The sequence below is a fragment of the Microtus ochrogaster genome, chromosome 5 (assembly GCF_000317375.1).
Source record: "Microtus ochrogaster isolate Prairie Vole_2 chromosome 5, MicOch1.0, whole genome shotgun sequence".
Classification (NCBI taxonomy): domain Eukaryota; kingdom Metazoa; phylum Chordata; class Mammalia; order Rodentia; family Cricetidae; genus Microtus; species Microtus ochrogaster.
The window spans coordinates 31,868,206-31,889,176 of record NC_022012.1 but is presented as its reverse complement, the minus strand read 5'-3'; the positions used below and the strand labels follow the sequence as shown (position 1 = coordinate 31,889,176).

At 34.4% G+C, this 20,971-nt stretch overlaps 2 protein-coding genes across 2 annotated transcripts; both read right to left on the bottom strand.

Moving 5' to 3' along the window:
• Positions 1–2,938: 2,938 nt before the first annotated feature.
• On the bottom strand, positions 2,939–3,907 carry LOC101997037 (olfactory receptor 143-like). The gene has a single exon (XM_005347469.2). It carries the CDS (start codon positions 3,899–3,901, stop codon positions 2,939–2,941), a length of 963 nt encoding a protein of 320 aa, XP_005347526.1. The 5' UTR covers positions 3,902–3,907.
• A 14,206-nt stretch (positions 3,908–18,113) lies between these two features.
• On the bottom strand, positions 18,114–19,822 carry LOC101996753 (olfactory receptor 143-like). The gene is made up of 2 exons (XM_005347468.1): positions 19,803–19,822; positions 18,114–19,077 (listed from the first exon to the last, which is right to left on the bottom strand). Exons 1-2 carry the CDS (start codon positions 19,820–19,822, stop codon positions 18,114–18,116), a joined length of 984 nt encoding a protein of 327 aa, XP_005347525.1.
• Positions 19,823–20,971: the final 1,149 nt, after the last annotated feature.

Below are 20,971 nucleotides of genomic sequence, written 5' to 3'. Positions count from 1 at the left end.
GCTCCCGAGAGCAGAGCTGTGGAGTCTGACCTCACTTCCTCTTCCTCCCAGCATTCTGCTCTGTTTACTCCTCCCTCTTGTTTTAACCTATCAGGGCAAGCAGCTTCTTTATTTAATTAACCAATGACCTTCCTCCATCAGATGATGTTCTGGCAGCTGTACAGTCATCATGCTACAACTTTCCAGAGAGGCCATGCACAGTATTCTGAGTGGCAGTAATGGCACAGACTGTGTAATGACTACTTATACAATATCAAAGCTCTCATGGATGACCTTGCCCAGAGATTCTAGTAGAAGGTGGTACAGGAAGCATTGCTGACTGTCTTGAGTGGCTGCTTATTAATCTTGTTGTTCACACCCTTCACAAACATAGATGCTTCAACATAAACAGCAGAGATGAAGATCCTTTGGGTTTCAAGTGGGCCTGGTTTTCTCCATGGTAGTGAAGACACATGAGGTTCTACAACATATTTGGCATGAGGTTCACCTCATTTGATGTTGGTGTGATGTTACAAGCCTCTGGTTAAAGACAAGTTTTCCATTATCAGGCTTGACTATGATGTGGAACATGACATGGGTAGAGTCATTCAGGAACATGTAGAACTTGTAGTTGAGGTCAATAAATGTGCACTAATAGCAAAATGCAACCCTGGCCCCTTCACCATCAGGTATCAGGGACTAGTTTGGAACTAGATAAGAAGATGATGCTGGCTCTGGAATGAGAATAGGCACAGTACCTGCTCTTTAAAGTTTTTAAGTCAGGGTTCTGTGATGTTCCTTGATTCTTTGGTGCAAGAGTTGTGTTACAGATATACCTATTATGACTAGGCTCCCAATGATTAGTTTATCTCTGCATCATATCCTCATTGCATTAATATGCAATTTCAATTTATAAGTAAAGAGAAGTTTAATTGGTATGACATAAAATGTAATTCAAAACTTGATTAAACTATGTATAAATATACAATAAATTCTAATACACAAGGAAAAAGAACAAGTTTAAATATAACCATATATCAAGTTAACATAGTAAAGCAAAATGAGGTATTATGTTACTCCCAGAGGTCATGGCCTTTTAAATAAGGATCCAAGGGCCAGGTACAAAATGTTTACTATGATTGTTGGCTAGAGAAATCCAAGAGGCTCCAAAAGAAAAACGGATTAGTACCATTGTTACTCTTGGTTGCCTACCATAACTAGATGGTCAGATACTAAATCTGAAGACACTGTACTTTTAAATACATGACACAGAGAAATCAAGTTGGTACTGAGATACAAAATTCTTTTCAGGTGACTAGTTTTCATGGTTTCAAAATGTGTGATTTGCAGGATGTTGGCTAGAAATCTCACTGAAAGCCTAACTCAAGCACAGACCATGCCTTCTACAATAATTTCCTTCCAGGCTGGATATTCCCATGGATGCAATGGTGGCAAGGACATTGAACATACTAACCAAACACTGTGATTTGATTTGGTGCATGCTTCATGAGGAATCTGGTACAACATGCCTTTTCAAATGATTATTTTGAGGGAAGACATAGCTTGAAGGTCAACAAAATACCACTGCTTCTCTAAATAAATACGTGATCAAGTTGTCTTCTAATTGTTTATCCTCCTATCCATAGACTAGTGCTGTATCAGCCTAAGACAAATAAGTTATTTTTTCAGAGTTTTATAGTTATTGCAGAGATGGCTTGCTGTTTTAACTGTTTCAGGTTATGATGATGACTGCAATAGAACACTTAGACCACACTTTTTGTTCTGTGCTTGTGCCTCACATTCACTTTCTCCACCTAATCACACATTTTAATAAATTAATGAATAAAAACTGAAAAGACCCTAGACATTCAGGATACCTTTAAGAAATTAAAAACTAATAATATTATCACTATTATAATAAATAGAAATGCTTCACACTTTAGCACCACTAATTTTTAGCATATGAATTTAATTTTTTAAATGTGCCATTTTTTACTTTTACAGTACTAAGTTAAATCTTATAGGAATTTTTAAATTATTATTAATATAAAATATATACTTTAGTGCTGGATAATGATTTGGCAGTTAAGAGTACTGCCTGTTCCCAAAGACAACCTGGGTTCAATTCCCAGCACCCTCATAGCAGCCTACAATTGTCTGTAACTCTGAGATCTGATATGCTCACACAGTCATACATGCAGGAAAAATAGCAATACGCATAAAATAAAAGAACTGTTTCTCAAAAAATTATATTTCATAATTCATTAAACTTTAATCATGATACATCCTCTATCATGTAGAGATTTTCTTAAAAATCAACGTTCTCCTTCCTGGAGGGAAGACGGATGCTATAATGCTCAGGAAGTTCACAAAGCTCATTGTCTTCACAAGGCACTGCCTGAGAACACATCAACAGTATACAAAGCCAGGAGGAAAACACTAAAGCTGACTGCAAGCTGAACAAGAAACTTCACTGAGGGAGCTTAGATACTCAGCATACACACGTCTATGGATTTTCAGTGAACATGACTAACATATCTCCTACCCACCACAGACAATAATAAAGTGTAACACAAAGGAAATAACAAATTGTGCAAAGATAAAATATTCTCCCCATAATTTAAAGATTTCCATTATCAAAAAAAGTACTAAGGATTCCTTTTCTTAGATGATGTAAAATGTAAAAAATCAGACGAGGCTCTTAATCTGATATATGCAAGGGACATGCCATCATGTAAAACACATTGAATATAAGGATATCTCATATCAACATAGTACATACAGAGCAATTTGCATGAAGGAAAAATTGCCATTTTATACTATTTATACTATTGCACTATAAATTATATCAGTGCTATGGCAGGACAATGAAAAGAAAATAATAGAATATATGTAATGTAAAAGAAAATAAAAAGGAGAAAGACACATCAAACTGGAATGGATAAGACTAAAGGACATATCAATTGATAAAGTAGCTTGTGAGTCTCTTCCAGGTTTTCTTCACAGCAAGTTTGACATCCTTGTTTCTGAGACTGTAAATGAGGGGATTTAACATGGGCACCAAAAAAGTGTAAAATACAGAGAAAAATTTTCCTTGGCCAACAGTCTCAGCAGATGATGGCTTGACATAAGCAAGCAGCCCAGATCCATAAAAGAAGCTAACAGTTATGATGTGAGACCCACAAGTACCCAAGGCTTTTGACCATCCCTTACCTGATGACATATGAATGATATTGAAAAGGATCATAGCATATGACACTAAAATAATGAGGCTACACAAAATTATAGCTGTGCCCACCACAGCAGTACTTACAAGCTCATTGACATAGGTATTACTGCAGGATATCCGAAGGACAGGGAAGATGTCACACATGTAGTGATCAATGATGTTGTTATTACAAAAGCTGAGCCTAAGCATTAAGCCTGTGAGGACCATGGCACTAGAACACCCTACCAAATATGAACCAAACATCAGCAGACAACAGATTCTAGGTAACATGATAGCTTTGTACAATAAAGGCTTACAGATGGCCACATAACGATCATAGGCCATGACTGTCAGCACGTAGCTCTCAGAATGAGCAAAAAAGCAGAAGAAAAATAGCTGAGTCATGCATCCAGTGAAAGGGATGATATTCTTCTCTGAAACAAAACTCACTAGCATCTTGGGAGTAAAAACAAATGAATAACAAAAATCAATGAATGACAGATTGAAAAGGAAGAAGTACATTGGAGTGTGAAGATGTGGATTCAGGAAAATAAGACTCATCAAACTCAAATTACCTACCACTATGGCTGTATAGTTCACCAAGAACAGAAAAAACAGGGGCAACTGGAGCTCGGGTTGGTCTGTTAGCCCCATAAGAATAAACTCAGACACTGAGGAGTCATTTTCTATAGCCATTTCCTTCATGGGTGGCATCTGCAAGAATAGAAGATGACACTATCAACTATTTAATATTTGACTTCAGAGGGATAACCAGAAATTATTGGTTTATAAGGTTGGGTTGAGGGAACATATAACAAGCCATACAAATATCCCTAACTACTCATGTTGATTTCTGAAGAGCACCTATTTCTTTTTTATCATATCAGAGTAAGTGTGTCTGTCTGGAAAGCATACAGCTAAATCTCCAACTTCTAATCAAATTCCATTTCTTTATTTAGTCTTTAATAACAACTAAAACTGCAAAAGATCAATACATAAGAACTTTCACACAGTATTCATAATTTGTATACCTTTGCAATTTAAGATACATACTCAACACAAAGATTATTTTGTGCTTACCTTCATTCACCTGGAGCCTGCTTTTCTTTGGGGCTCTTAGACCTTTCCTTCTTTCAGTAAAGAGAGGGCCAAGTACCCAATAATAAAGATACAGACATCAGCACAAGTATATTTATGAACTCCTAGAAGAGTCACACAGGAAATTTTTGTTTGAGAATTTCTTGACAAATTTGTTTTCACATACACAAAATAAAATGTAATCTTATGTAAAACTCCAAAGCTTTGCCTCACTCAAATAAATAAATTCATTAAGAAGACATGAAATTATTCTCTTCTTTATGATTTTCTCCCTGCTGTATCAGTGTCTTGAGAGTCTTAATTAGTGAGCTTGTGCTTGTATTCAATGCCACAAAACTACCATTAGATCTTTTGAGATTCAAAATTCTACATAATTTATGTTCTCAAGCACGGAATACTTAGTCCCCTTAGCAGAATTGTGAGCATTCCTCTTTGTCCTTATCCTATGTGCTTTGTATAACTCTAAAGAACAGTGTCTAGGGATTTGCTAACCTGACATGTGTAGCTTTCTTATGGGCATCTCTGATTACAGAAATACACATTAGACCAATGTTTAACATTATGCAAAATTTCAACAAAGATACCGAAAGGAGAGAAACACTCTCCCAAAACAGCTGAAGTTTATACTCATTCTTTTCCACTCTCCGACTATAAAAATATAGACTTCCCTAATGATTGATTGTATATAATTGGATCTACATATTCTTTTGTATTCCAATAAAATAGATTCAGGAAAATAGGGCTTAAGTTGTAGACCAATGATAGCATTCTTGCTTATAGAAGTCTGTTGGGGTTCATTCTAAAGAAAGCAGTAAAAATGTATTAAATAAAATTAAGAGGTATCTCAATGTGGCTTTGATATAAAAGTGATGCACACAATATATGAAAACTGCATTAGACTGAATAAAAGCCCCTGTGAAGTGTTAGTTGTTTGATCCTTTTTCACATTCTTGTTCAGATATATGAAGTTTATAATCTGTTCATAGTTGAATGAAATACATTTTTAGTGTATTGCTATTCTCCTGTGTAGAAAAAAAATACATGGCCACTTCATATTCTATGTCTATCTTCTACATCAAACACATGTGTCATCTGTATCCAATAACATATCTTTAGATGTTGTCGAATATTCTGTGAATAACAAGGAAATCAGAAAGAGAGACTCAGACATTGTAACTACATTGAATAAAAAACACTGGAAGAGTGAAGAAAGAAATGTCACCAATAATCTGTATGTTTTCAAATTAGTCAAAAATGAAACCAGCAAATTCTATACTCATTATTTGTATCACTTATACTTCCTGCAAAAATAAATTAGAATTTCTAATACTTTTAGTATTCTCTTCTTTGAAATATTCAGTATGGTCATAGTTAATTTTTAAACAATTTAATAGATGATTATTAATATCTTCTTGTTTTATTTTTCAAGTCTGTATCTTTTTAAATATCCTTTGATTACTTAATAGTAATTTTAAGCATCATGATAGGTAATTCCAAATAAGTTATGTGAAAATATTTCCTTCCTTTCCTTTGTCTTGTTTATACCAAAATTCATTTGTCAAATAATATCCTATCCCTTGAAATTTTCAATCACTTATACAACATGAAATTATAATATCAATCCACTACTACTTCCCTCTAAATACTCTTAAGGAATCCACCTCATCTTTTTTTCAGCTCTACATCCTCTTCTTTATTGTTATTAATAAACTCTGAGTCCAGCTAGCCCGGTTTATAAGGACATCAGTATGTGGCTATTCACTAGGGCACTAGTAACCGATCCTTAGCCATTTCTCAAATGATAATATACTTCCTTCTTCAGCAGCCATCAACTCCTCAGATAGGAGTGTGATCTCAAAACCAATTTTCTGTAGTAGGAGGACCCTTGTTTGTTCCTGGCTGTCCATCCCTGAAATAATCAAACAGAAATCACATTATTTTTTCCTATCCCAAACAAACACTGACATGAAAATGATCATTGAAATTTTATTCATTGTAGAAAAAAAAAACAAGAGACTAATAACAAAATTATTTTAAGACAAATTTTATTAATACATAATAACCAGCATTTTTTAAATTTTATTTATTTATTTTTTATTAAAAATTTCCACCTCCTCCCCTACTCCCATTTCCCCCCACTACCCCTCACTCTCCAGTCCTAAGAGCAGTCAGGGTGCCATGCTTTGTGGGAAGTCCCCCCCTCCATCCAGGTCTAGGAAGGTGAGCATCCAAACAGACTAGGCTCCCACAAAGCCAGTCCAAGCAGTAGAATCAAAACCCAGTGCCATTATCCTTGGCTTCTCAGTCAGCCCTCATTGTCAGCCACATTCAGAGAGTCCGGTCTGATCACATGCTTGTTCAGTCCCAGTCCAGCTGGCCTTGGTGAGCTTCCAGTAGATCAGACCCACCATCTCCATGGGTGGACACACCCCTCGAAGTCTTGACTTCCTTGCTCATGGTCTCCTTGTTTCTGCTCTTAACTTGGGCCTTGGGAGTTCAGTCCAGTGCTCCAATGTGGGTCTCTGTCTATATCTCCATCCATCACCAGATGAAGTTTCTATGGTGATATGCAAGATATTCATCAGTGTTGCTATGGGATAAGGCCAGTTCAGGTACCCTCTCCTCTGCTGCCCAAGGAACAAGCTGGGGACATCTCGTTGGATACCTGGGAACCCCTCTAGAATCAAGTTTCTTGCCAATGCTAAAATGGCTTCCTTAATTATCTACTACCCTGCTCCTATATCCACCCTTCCTCTATCTCAACCATCCTATTCCCCCAAGCTCTTCCCAATCCTCCTGTTCTCCCTTTTCTTTCCCCATCTCTCCTTCCCCCACCCCACCCCCACCTCTGTGCTCCCAACTTTTGCCTGGCAATCTTGTCTACTTCCAATGTCCAGGAGGATAACTATATGTTTTTCTTTGGGTTCACCTTCTTATTTAGCTTCTCTAGTATCACAAATTATAGGCTCAATATCCTTTATTTATGGCTAGAATCCACTTATGAGTGAGTATATACCATATTCATCTTTTTCGGTCTGGGTTATCTCACTCAGTGAAGTGTTTTCTATTTCCATCCATTTGCATGCAAGATTCAAGATGTCATTGATTTTACTTCTGAGTAAAACTCTAAAGTGTATATGTGCCACACCTTCTTTATCCATGTTTCTATTGAGGGACACCTAGGTTGTTTCCAGGTTCTGGCTATTACAAATAGTGCTGCTGTGAAGATAGTTGAACAAATCCTTTTGTAGTATGATTTGACATCTCTTGGGTATATTCCCAAGAGTGGAATTGCTGGCTCCTGAGGTAGGTTGACTCCCAGTTTCCTGAGAAACTGCCACACTGCTTTCCAAAGTGGTTGCACAAGTTTGCATTCCCACCAGCAATGGATGAGTGTTCCACTTACTCCACATCCTCTCCAGCATAGGCTATCATTGCTGTTTTGATTTTAGCTATTCTGACAGGTATAAGATGGTATCTCAAAGTTGTTTTGATTTACATTTCCCTGATTGCTAAGGAAGTTTTGCATGACCTTAAGTGTCTTTTGGCCATTTGAACTTCTTCTGTTAAGAATTCTCTGTTCAGTTCAGTACCCCATTTTTTAAATGGGTTAATTAGAGTTTCAATGTCGAGTTTCTTGAATTCTTTATATATTTTGGAGATCAGACCTTTGTCTGATGCAGAGTTGGTGAAGATATTCTCCCATTCAGTAGGTTGCCTTTTTGTCTTAATGACAGTGTCCTTTACATTACACAAGCTTCTCAGTCTCAGGAGGTCCCATTTATTCATTGTTGCTCTTATTGACTGTGCTACTGGGGTTATATGTAGGAAGTGATCTCCTGTGCCCACTTTCTCTTCTATCATGTTCATTGTGTTCAGATTGATATTGATATCTTTAATCCATTTGGGCTTTAGTTTTGTGCATGGCGATAGATATGGATCTATTTTCATTCGTCTACAGGTTGACATCTAGTTATGCCAGCACCATTTGTTAAAGATGCTTTCTTTCTTCCATTGTATAATTTTAGCTTCTTTGTTGAAAATCAAGTGTTCATAGATTTGTAGATTAATATCTGGGTCTTTGATTCAATTCCATTGGTCAACATCTCTGTTTTTGTACCAATACCAAGCTGTTTTCATTACTGTAGCTCTATAATAGAGTTTGAAGTCAGGTATGGTAATACCTCCGGAAGTTCCTTTATTGTATAGGATTGTTTTGGCTATCCTGGGTTCTTTGCTTTTCCATATAAAGTTGATTATTGTTCTCTCAATGTCTGTGAATTTTGTTGGGATTTTCATGGGTATTGCATTGAATCTATAGATTGCTTTTGGTAGAACTGCCATTTTTACTATGTTGATCTTCCCAATCCAAGAGCATGGGAGATCCTTTCATTTTCTGATATCCATTTCAATTTCTTTCTTCAAAGACTTAAAGTTCTTGTCAAATAGATCTTTCACTTCCTTGGTCAGAGTTACCCCAAGATGCTTTATGCTATTTGTGGCTATCATGAAAGGTGGTGTTTCTCTGATTTCCCTCTCTGCTTCTTTGTTCTTTGCATATAGGAGGGCAACTGATTTTTTTGGAATTGATCTTGTATCCTGCCACATTACTAAAGGTGTTTGTCAGCTGTTGGAGTTATTTGGTAGAGTTTCTGGGGTCACTCTAAGTGCCCACATAAAGAAAACAGAGAAAGCATACATTAGAGACTTAACAGCACACCTGAAAGCTCTAGAAAAAAAAAAGAAGCAGATTCACCCAGGAGGAGTAGAAGACTGGAAATAATCAAACTGAGGGCTGAAATCAATAAAATAGAAACACAGAAAACAATCCAAAGAATCAATGAAACAAAAAGCTTGTTCCTGGAGAAAATAAACAACATTGACAAACACCTATCCAAAGTAATCAAAAGGCTGATAGAGAACATGCAAATAAACAGGATCAGAAATGAAAAGGGGGACATAACCACAGACACAATGGAAATTCAGAGAATCATTAGATCTTACTACAAAAGCCTGTATGTCACAAAATTGGTAAATGTGAAAGAAATCGACATTTTTTAGATAAGTACCATACACCAAAATTAAATCAAGACCAGGTGAACAATTTAAATAGACCTGTAAGTCGAGAGGAATTATAAGCTGTCATCAAAACCCTCCCTACCAAAAAATCCCAGGACCAGATGGTTTCAATGCAGAAGTTCCAAGAAGAACCAGTAACGTCAACAGCAGGATTCCTGTAGGAAGTCAGAAGCATTGAGATTCAATGATTTACACTAACTTCTTCTCAGTACAGCAGTTTCCCAGTAGATAAAAACTGTGATCATAGCTCATGAGACATATGCACATCACGATTGATGAAGTCACACTATGTGATACCTTATAAACACAATTTTAGGTCCAGAGCATTTGTATAATGTTACATAAGTCTGAAAACAGGCAGTTGAAGAGACATAACTGCAACATTTTATAGCCTTGTCTCCTAAGCTTATGAGCCATTACTATATCCTTGGTAATGTTTATTCTTTCTTATAGTTGAATACTTATAAATGTTATATTTTTTTGTGTACAATTATTTGAAATATATTCCTCTTTTATAAACTATTTTCTTTTGTACTAGATTATATTCAAAATAACATATCCATTGTTAAAACTCTGATGTTTATTTCTGAACATAATTTGCTTCATAATGCATTGTAATAGAAGCAGCTACTACTTGGTTATTCTTGGTCAAGATTTTAATAATTGAATGCATAAATTTCTTTATAATCAGTATAAAAATTTTATTTTTTATTTTTTTTATTTTTTTTTGGTTTTTCGAGACAGGGTTTCTCTAATGGATGAAAATTATGCTTAGCTTACAATTAATTTCAATTGAAAAAAATTTGTATGTTTATGCTATACATTACACAGATATACATTATAAAGTGAGTGGTTCAAATGGGAAGAGAGGTAGGGAGGAACTAGGAGGAACAGAGAGAGGAAATACATAAACAGAAAATTTTTATTGAGGTAGAAGAGTGTCTAAACCATGGGACTTTATATATGTATTAACTTACATAGTTATAATCATTTATAGGCTTATAAATAATCTTTTTTCTTACCGGAAGTGGAACATTATGATCATGATCATAGACTATATAACTGCAATGTGTATCCTAATTAGAATATTACCCAATGTTATACATTGTCCCTGCTCTGCCTACCTTTCTCCATTCATCTGGTAATTATGAATCTACATTTTATCTCTGTGACTTCGATAGATGCAGAAAGACAAATGTGCACATCCGTCCTCACATGTGCACTTGAAAATGTGTTCACTCATTCTATAAATGTGGTGAAATCTTAATCAGTTTGCTCAGTCACCATAATTTGAAATTTCTAACAATCTATGACATTTCTTCTATGGAGATTCACAATGCAATCTTGACTCCTGAAAATTTTGTATTTTCTAATATTTTTATGAGTATGTTTTCCCAATATTGTCCTGGTTTGAAAAATTAAAATTCAACTCTACATCTTTGGAGAAAGCAAATCCAAACTCTGATTAGAGTGATACCATCACAGTTTACAATAGCTCACCACTCAGATGGCTTAAAATTCATATTGGTTGGATGATATTGCTAATATTCTGAATATATGTCTTCATATATTCTTAACAACTTCAGCTGTAATAGAGCTTTTGTATAATTATTGGATTCACTTATATTTAATTGACATTCAGGAAGGAGTAATTCCAAGAGGTTTTCTGTCTTATTAATGAATTGAAAACAAGATAAAACATAAAGCCTTAGTTATCTATGTTTTTAAATATGTATGGTACCCAAGATAGAAGATTGATATCCTCCTTAATTTCTGGATTATTTATGATAAATTTTGGCATTTTAATAATCAACATAACATATACAATGCTAATTTTCACATTTTAGCTGTGAAATATAAGATATGAATCAAAAACTACCACAATGACAATTATGAAAGTTAATTACATTCAATCCTTTTAAACACAGTCTAGTTTTCAAAACTTCACACTCAAAATAATGTATCTTGTTCATATCCACTTCTGTGTTGGTTAGATTTAATTGCAACTGACACAACTTAGGGCTATGTAAGGAGAAAAATCTTAAGAAGAAGATACTACGTCAGGTTGGTCAGTGGACATGTCTATGATGGATTGCCTTGGTTGTTATTTGATGTAGGAAGACGCAGGCCATATTGAGAAGCACTATACCATAGGCAGCATATCCTGATCAGTGGGAAATAAAGAAGAATGCAACATGAGAATAAACAAGGAAGCTACGATGCGTTATTTATGATGTGACTTACTGCTCAAGTTCCTGCATTAACCTCCTTGAAAGTAGAGGTTATTTTTTATTTCACTTAGTGACAGTAATTCCCTATTGAAGTTTTTGTTGGGATGAGATTATCTATTGAACTTACCCATGATTTCTGTGAAAGGACCAATGTGTGACTTAGCTGTAGTAGCATTACTTTTATGAAATTGGGTGCCCTTGTGTTTGGTATATAAATGTCCATAATTGCCATACCCTCTGGGTAGATCTTTCATTTGATGAGTGTGTGGTGCCCTTCCCTATCACCCTTTAGTAGTTTGGTTGGATGTTATGTGGAATCTCTTCCAAACCTTACTCTTAAATATCTCATTCATTTTCCGACCAACATAAGATAGCATTTACTTTCCTGTCCCCATGAATAAAATTCAAGCAAGTAAACAAAATCAAACATAAAACTTTATGTGAGATGCAATTTTACTAAAAGGTTTTTAAAAAATAATCAAAATTATGCTAATGGGAACAAAGTCAATATGTACTTCTGGACACTGATGAAGGTGGTGATTGATTGGAAAGAACATGAAAGAACTTTATGTGGGATGGATAATCATATATTCATACTTGTAAAAGTGCAAAAAAAGTTGAATAATTTTTTAACTAATCACTGAGTATATTGCTATAAATTAAAATTTGTAATAGGTTATAAATATATTTATTAATAGCTATCTATGAAAATTAGTATAGTTTGACATTTGAAGCAATGTACTACTCAGTCAAATATTAATCATATAATAACATTTTCATGAACAACTGGAGTGTACTTTAATAGCATAAATTTGATCTCTGTTATTGAGTTTAAAATACCCAGTCATCAACATTCTTATTCATTCAGAGACATAAGACTGGCGCACGCCTTTAATCCCAGCACTCGGGAGGCAGAGGCAGGCGGATCTCTGTGAGTTCGAGACCAGCCTGGTCTACAGAGCAAGTTCCAGGACAGGCTCCAAAGCCACAGAGAAACCCTGTCTCGAAAAACAAACAAACAAAAAAAAAAATAAGACTGGAATAGAGCAATTGATCCTACTGCACGTGCTGGCTTTGGGGGGGCCTGGGCAGTTTGGATGCTCAACTTACTAAACCTGGATGGAGGTGGGCGGTCCTTGGACTTCCCACAGGTCAGGGAACCCTGATGGCTCTTCAAGCTGATGAGGGAGAGGGACTTGATCGGGGGAGGGGGAGGAAAATGGGAGGCGGTGGCGGGGAGGAGGCAGAAATCCTCAATAAATAAATAAATTAAAAAAAAATAATATGATTTCTAAGCATCGGCAGATGAATTGCTGGTTTTAATAAAAATAAAATCACTATAGTAAAAAAAAAAGACTGGAATAGAACACACATGCCTAAAAATAATATTCTGGTTTATAGTAGATACCTTTCTAAAATTTCAAGGACATTATTTGACATTTATAAAACACAGCTAAAGTAAAATCAGGTACATAAAGGGATAGTCATACAGTCTCATCCTATCTTTGTGCCTCTCTTTTAAAAACATTGTATTGTATATACATTTCTATCATCAGTCATGAAGCCAGCCTTCAATTTCTGTTCCTTGAAATGCTCTGTGTGATATGAATAGTTTCAGTTTAATAGCAGGTCAAAACTTATTTAATTAACTGGAACCTAATTTGTAAGTTGTTTAAACTAATATGCAAATAAATAAGAAAGTTTAAATAATAACTAGGCAAAAGTAAATTGGGGGGATCATACTTATATTTACAAGAAAGAGACAAAATCTAAAAGAGAGTAAAGTTATTTTTTATCTCTTTGGTTATTTGCAAGCCAGTTCCCAAATAATCATATGGAGACTTATTCTTTCTTAACTTGGCTTCATTCTAGCCAGCTTTTCTTAACTTGAATTATCCCATCTTCATTTTACCTCTGGGCTTTTACCTTTCTCTATGCTATCTACCTGTCCTTCTTATTCTTTTATTTTTATTTTTTAATTTATTTATTTATTTAAGATTTCTGCCTCCTCTCTTCCACCGCCTCCCATATCCCTCCCCCTCCCCAAATCAAATCCCTCTCCCTCATCAGCCCAAAGAGCAGTCCGGGTTCCCTGTCTTGTGGGAAGTCCAAGGACCTCCCACCTCCCTCCATGTCTAGTAAGGTGAGCATCCAAACTGCCTTGGCTCCTACAAAGCCAGTACGTGCAGTAGGATCAAAATCCAGTGTCCTTGTTCTTGATTTCTCAGCAGTCCTCATTGTTCTTATTCTGTACCTGGTTTCCTGGCTGTTTGAATGGACCCTGGGGTCCCAGTCTCCTTCTCCTTTTCTTCTCTTCTTCTCTTATCTCCCTCATATGTATTCTCTCTGTTTGCCACACCTGCCTATCTTTTATAATCCCTTGCTCTTGGCCATTTAGTTCTTTATTTTACTAATCAGGTGTTTTAGTCTTGGTAAGAAACAAAGCTCTACAGAGTTTAACAAAATATAAAAGAATACTACACATCTTTGCATCATTCAACAAATATTCCACAGCATAAATTAATGTAACCCATCTGAAACTAATATTCCAGAAAAGAACTATTTTCAGTGGATTTTTATGTTTAAGAAAAAAAGAAAATTTCAATTGAGAACAGACTATTTAAATGTGAAGCATTTCCTTTTGATCTTATAGATATCATGAGTATAATGTCTGAAATAAAAACACTCAAAATTTAAAATCACATATACCCATTCTAATTATGAGGCCAACATAAATCTCAATTTAGAGATGTCCTACAAAATGCATAATGCTACTTGCAGTTGTCATAGTCCTTCAAAATGTCTGAAATAGAAGTTGGTAACAATCACTAAGAACAGAACCTGAGGTCATCGTAATATCAAGGTGGTATCTGACTGAGACACCAAAACACAAGCAGGACTTTAGGAAAAACTAGAGAAATATGACAAACAAATGCACACTGAGAAGTATGTGCCAGTGTTTGATTTGCAAGTGTATTATTGAGATATTTTGATTTTATGTTTATTAGGGATATAGTGTTCTTTTTTGTTATATCTTTAACTGATTTTAATATAAGAGTGTTACTGGAGTCATAAAGAAAGCTTAGAAGTGTTCTTTTAGTTTTTATTTTAATTAATAATTTTAGACTTATTAGTTTCTTTTGATTAAGTTTCCCTGGGTATATAAACTACATGGGTAGGCTCGATGTCCAATAGTATATGGTCAAAATGAAACAAACTCACTAAGTGCTTTTGTAGATTTCTTGTGTTTCAAATTGTTTGGGCAATGGTTTGAATTAATGATCTTTGCTTGAATATTAACCTTTCCAATTACATGAAGTTTTTTTGTATCTATTTGTCTCTCTTTGTGTGTTTGTATGTGTGTGTGTGTGTGTGTGTGTGTGTGTGTGTGTGTGTGTGTGAGGGGTCTGTTCTCTTAATATGTTTATCTCTTATTGATTTAATCTTGGTAATTTGGGTGAAGATAGAAATTATCCATTTTTATTTAGGGTTTCTATGTTAAAGAAATATAACTTTTGAAATTATTCTTATAATCTGAATTTCTTTGATGTCCATCCTAATGTTCCCCTATGCATTTGAGATTATGTTAATTTGAGTTTTCTGATTTTTTTCATTTCATTAATCAGACAAACGATTTGTCAATCTGGTTTATCTTCTCAATGAACCAGCTCTTAGATATATTGATTCTTCATATTGCCTCATTTGTTCCTATTTTATTAATTGATGATTCATTTTTTTAATCTTTTCCCACAGGCTGGTTTTTGGTTTGATTTGTTTAAGTTTTTGAAATTCCTGAGTTGCATCATTGAGTCATTTATTTGCTTTCTTATTTTTTTAATAAAGTCAAATGTAGCTCTAAATTTCTCTCTTAAGCTGTGTTAGTGTGTTCTAGAGGTACTAGCCATAATAGTAACAGAATGCTATGCAAGCTAAAGGAGAAATAGCATTCTTAGGGGTCTCACACTAAGTTACACAACCATAACATATATGCATAGGAATTAGCATAAACACCTGCAGGCTCCATGGTTGTCACTTTAGTCTCTGTGAGTGCTTATGAAACCTGATTAATTAATTTTGTAGATTGTGTTCTCATGTGATATCATCAATCCCTCTGGATTCTGCAATTAGAAGTATTATTTTTTTAGTTCTCATTCTTTATCAAAGAAATTTCTGTTGCAGGAGATGGTAACTATTACAAAGATCTGAAACTGGTCAAAACCAGAGAAAATTATATCAAACCCAACTGGTATATCTGCAATGCAACCTCTACACCTATGTCTCAGAGACGGTCATGGTGGAGTGGTTGGAATGAGCTAGAAGATCGGGATACCTGTAGGTAGATGATATCTTCTAGATATGACTGGAAAACTGCACCCATAAAATCTCAGAGGCAATTTTCTAAACATGAGTGTAATGACAGCATCTTTTCAACATGCCAACATGTTGAAACACAAGGCTTCACTTCTAGATGAAGAGCTACAAGCAGTCAGTAGTTGTTGAGAGGGGGATAATCATGAGGTTTCAAATTTCACATTTTCCTTGACTGGTAAGCCTGAAGATGTTGCCTGATATATTTATGACACCTGAGATATAATAAGCAATGTAATTAATATTTTAGTTTAAAATGGTTTTACTATGCACTTAACATTAGTTAATATGGAGTTATCAAACCAAATTTCCCATTTCAATTATGTAAATGAAGATACAATAAAGCACAAATTAGATAAGTAGACTATGACCATATTTTAACAAGCACATGTACAGTGCTTCTAGAATTCACTAATATGAAATGAGTTTATATTTAAAAATTATCTTTCATCAAATTTCTTTCAATATTAGCTTTTAAATTATAATTTTAATTACTTATCTATAGCTATTATCAAATTATAATAGTTTATCCATAACTTTATTAAATGTCAGATGATTAAAAGCCTAATCAGTTCATTTTCCATGTTGATATAAATAATTACACCTGTAGAATCAATCTATTTGACTTAATAAAACTAAACTTACACTATGTGTTCATAGTTTTTATACCTGGCTATACTCTGACTATGATTTCACACTTAGGCCAAATAGTACATTCTAATCCTGTGCTTCATATTCTATATTTGCTAAGTCCCAATTTTTCCTGGAAATAGAGCTTTATGCAACATAGTCAGAGCCTTTAATAATCACTCTATAAATCTGCTAAACTGTATCTTCTTATCAAAATTTAAACCAAACCATTTTAGTACCATATTTAATCAGGTACTATGACAAATGAAAAAAAAACCAAGTACATACCAGTAATTCATAATTTGCTTAAAAAATTATACTGTATATGTATAAAGCATATATACTGTATATATATATAGTATATACATAAAAATATTATTATGAATATTTATGGTTCAATACCTAATACCAATAATTTTAATTAAGTTTAATTAAAGTTCTTAACTTGCTCTTTTTACTAATCTACTATTTTAGAACATTTCAAACATCATAATCTTCAAGTGGATGCAATAATTACAGTTTTAATAATCATTGCTATTTGACTATTATATCTCCAAAATAAGTATGTTCTTTGAATTCCTATGCAATTTAGATAGAAAATGACAGTATACTTTCTGAACTAGACACATATAAGAAGATTTTCTAGTGCATAATTTTCTATTAATCTTATTATGGACAAATAATTTTGCTTGACAGGAAAGATTTAACATCTAATAAGCTTCTTAAAGTTTATATATTATTTATAGAAATGTGGTCCTGCTTTGTCAGAAGGCTTGAACCAAATACTCAGCTTAATCATCCTTGAAATAATGATCAATAATCTAAAAACACAAGATGAAATGTCACTTTGTAGTTTCCTCTAATCACCTAACCTGAAAATAATGCTATTGTGGGAGCATTTGCTTTTCCTACTTGGCTACTAAAGCCTTGTTCTACAGGCCACATGGTTCTTCTGTTGTTCTCACACTCCATTATTTAGTTAAACCCACAATGAGACAACTCTGTTCCTTCATAACTGTTCCTTCATAACCCTTTCAGTTCTTTTTGGCATAAATAAATTCTATTCTTTTTTAGAAAAAAAAAATCTGTTTACCTTAGAATTAATCCACAGCTGAATTTAAAGAATAGTGATACAATGTTGCACCTTTGGCTTCAAAAATATAATTTCTAGAACTCAAAACAGACCCATGAATTTATTTAAATAGAGAAAATATAAAAGAGAAAATACAAAAGAGTATTACCTTTAGATATAGAAAATATGTTAGACGAAAGTCTTCAACTGTTACAGGTAGTGAAGATCAGATTGTCTAAATTTGAGATTACAGGGTACTCTCAAATCATGAAAAGGCCACAAAGCTATATGACAGCTGGTGTGCGTGTGTGTGTGTGTGTGTGTGTGTGTGTGTGTGTGTGTGTGTGTGTATGTTACAGTAGAAATTCTGATCATAATATTGAAAGGAAAGAAAAGGAAAAATAGAAGAAAGGTAATGGGGAATAAATGAAAAGACCATACAGTGCAGTCAGAGACTACTGAAAACACACCAGCTTCTGATTCTCATCACAGTTCTCTTTGTGGCAAGTTTGACATCCTTGTTTCTGAGACTGTAAATGAGAGGATTAAGCATGGGTACCACAAGAGTATAAAGCACTGAGAAAAATTTCCCCTGGTCCACAGATTCAGCAGATGCTGGCTTGACATAAGTAAGGAGCCCAGATCCATAGAATAAACTAACAGTCACAATGTGAGACCCACAAGTGCCCATGGCTTTGGACCAACCTGTAGCTGATGACATGTGAACAATATTTAAAAGGATGGAAATATATGAGGTTAGGATAACAAGGCCGGATACAATGACAACTATGCAAGCAATAAGAGAACTCACAAGTTCATTGGCATAGGTGCTGCTACAGGAGAGCTGGAGAAGAGGGAAGATTTCACACATATAATGGTTGATGGTATTGGAATCACAAAAACTGAGCCTAATCATACAGCCAGTATGGGCCATGGCACTTGCAAGCCCCATCAAATAGGACCCAAACATCAGTAGAAAACACATTCTAGGAGACATAAGGATGGCATACATCAAGGGCTTACATATGGCCACATAACGATCATAGGTCATTGCTGTCAGCACATAACATTCAGAATTAACAAAAAAGCCAAAGAAAAAGAGCTGAGTCATGCATCCTGTATAAGAGATGATGTTCTTTTCTGAAACAAAGCCCATTAGCATTTTGGGGGTACAGACAAATGAATAACAGAAGTCAACGAAGGACAAATTGAATAGAAAAAAGTACATAGGTGTATGAAGGTGTGAATTCAGGCAAATAAGAATCATTAAGCTCAAGTTTCCTATCACAGTGGCTGTGTAGTTCAGCAAGAACATGAAAAATAAGGGCAGCTGCAATGAAGGTTGGTCTGTTAATCCCATGAAAACAAACTCAGTGATCAAAGAGTCATTCTCTACAGCCATTTGCTTCATGGTATCAAATGTAGGAACAGAGACAGTTTGTGAAATTAACAGGAAAATGTCTTTTAAGAGACAGAAATTTCTAGAGTTGCTGCATTTGCAAGTTCAGTTTTTTTCTGAAGACATTTCCAGGCATACAATCATAACAACATAGGTTGATCCCTGAGGCATCCCCCTTTCCTTCTTTCATCGACTATGATGTGTTTCTTTTCAAAGAGACTGCTGAAAAAGCTCTCATTGACTTTTGAACACCATTTTCTTTTTTCTCTTTAGCCTTCAGTAGAGATCAGAGATTAAAAAAAGCAATAGTTAAAAAATATCAAAACCCCAGATTTTAAAGCTTTCTGACTGAAGGAAAATTATGAAGAGGAGACAGTGATCAGCTTTGTAAAACAGAAATCATTGCAACTATTATAATGAATCCTTCCCTAGTGTCCTCAAGGCAACAAAACCTTTAATGATGAACACAGTAACAAGCATCTGTGAAGATCTGTCTCTAACCCTCTACAAGGGATTCACTCTAGGCTGTGACAATATCTGTGTAAGATTCTCTTTAGAAAATCATCCTCACCTCCAGAAAGAAAGCATTATCCTTTTGTGAGAATGTAAAATGCTCTCCTGAAAGTGAGAATGCATTTCATGTTCCAGAGTAATGTGCAAATTGTTTAGAATCCTGGAAAATTATTCTCTCCTTTAAGATTTCCTCCCAGTTTTCATGAGTCCCTTGAGTGAACAAATTACTGAGCCTGTATTAACATCATGCACCATAAATGTAATGTTGGCTCATTTGAGACTCAAAGTTTTGCTCACTTAAAAATCCCTATCAGAACTACCATTTGACAAAATACTGCGTGGTCTTCTTTAGAATCATCATTAAAATTGTCTCCACACCCCAAAGAATTGAGGGATATATCACATGCATTATTAATACTTTCTAATAAACAACAAAGATTGTATTAAGACACTGTAGACAAAAAAAAATAAAATTCTAAAATGTTTTTTAAAAATTAGACTATATTATATAAATAGAAGATATGGAATATATGTGCACATAAATTTAGAATTTAAACCCAGACTTTTAAATTCTTTATATTCAATATATAAATAGGTATGCAACTTCTCTACCCTTTATTTATTTATATTTGTATTTGTGTATTTGTCTGTATATCTGTAAACTGAAACTCATAAGAAAAGACTTGCATTGCATCTTAGTGGTAGTACTTGTCTTACATATAAAAGAGTATGGTTACAATCTTTGTATCACAATAAATAATAAATATAATATCAACATTAAATATACTTGGACTTCACAGTGCAATGTATAAATTAAGACAGGTGACTCTCACAATGTGTCAAAAGTGACATAGATATATAAAAGGCAATTGTTGGGTATTATTGCACTTTTGTTTATTTCATGTTCTTATTAATATGAATCAAGTTTCTTATGATTAGAATTATTGTTATTTGAGCAAACAAACATTTGTTTTGGTGCTATTCTTTGTAACATCTCTTGTCCCTATCCATCCCACAAGAACATTATCCTTTCTTCACACACAGAAATTGGAGCCAACAAAGCTACTTTAAGCAATGTTGAATGTTCCAGAGTACCATAGTGATTTAAAAAAAAATGATGGGTTAAAGTGTGATGCTCTATCATGTTGAGTAAAACAGAAAGACTAATCACATTAAGAAGTCATTCTCTATTTCATTGAATATGTATTCATAAATCCAAATCTAACTATATATACATCTTTTTTTCTTATATTTTCCCTTACCCCTTCCGTACACTAAAATTTTTCATTCACAAGTTTTGTTTGGTCATGGCATTTTATCACAGCCATAACCCTAACTAAAACAAGAACCATATGTTCCTTCAATTTCCTTTAAGAGTATAGTTGAGGGAATTT

Excerpts from the sequence above, each read along its gene's own strand:
- LOC101997037 (XM_005347469.2), bottom strand. The coding sequence starts at position 3,901 with ATGCCACCCATGAAGGAAATGGCTATAGAAAATGACTCCTCAGTGTCT.
- LOC101996753 (XM_005347468.1), bottom strand. The coding sequence starts at position 19,822 with ATGTTAATACAGGCTCAGTA. Across the intron at positions 19,078-19,802 it reads ATGTTAATACAGGCTCAGTA|CATGAAGCAAATGGCTGTAG; the intron begins ATTTGTTCACTC and ends TACATTTGATAC.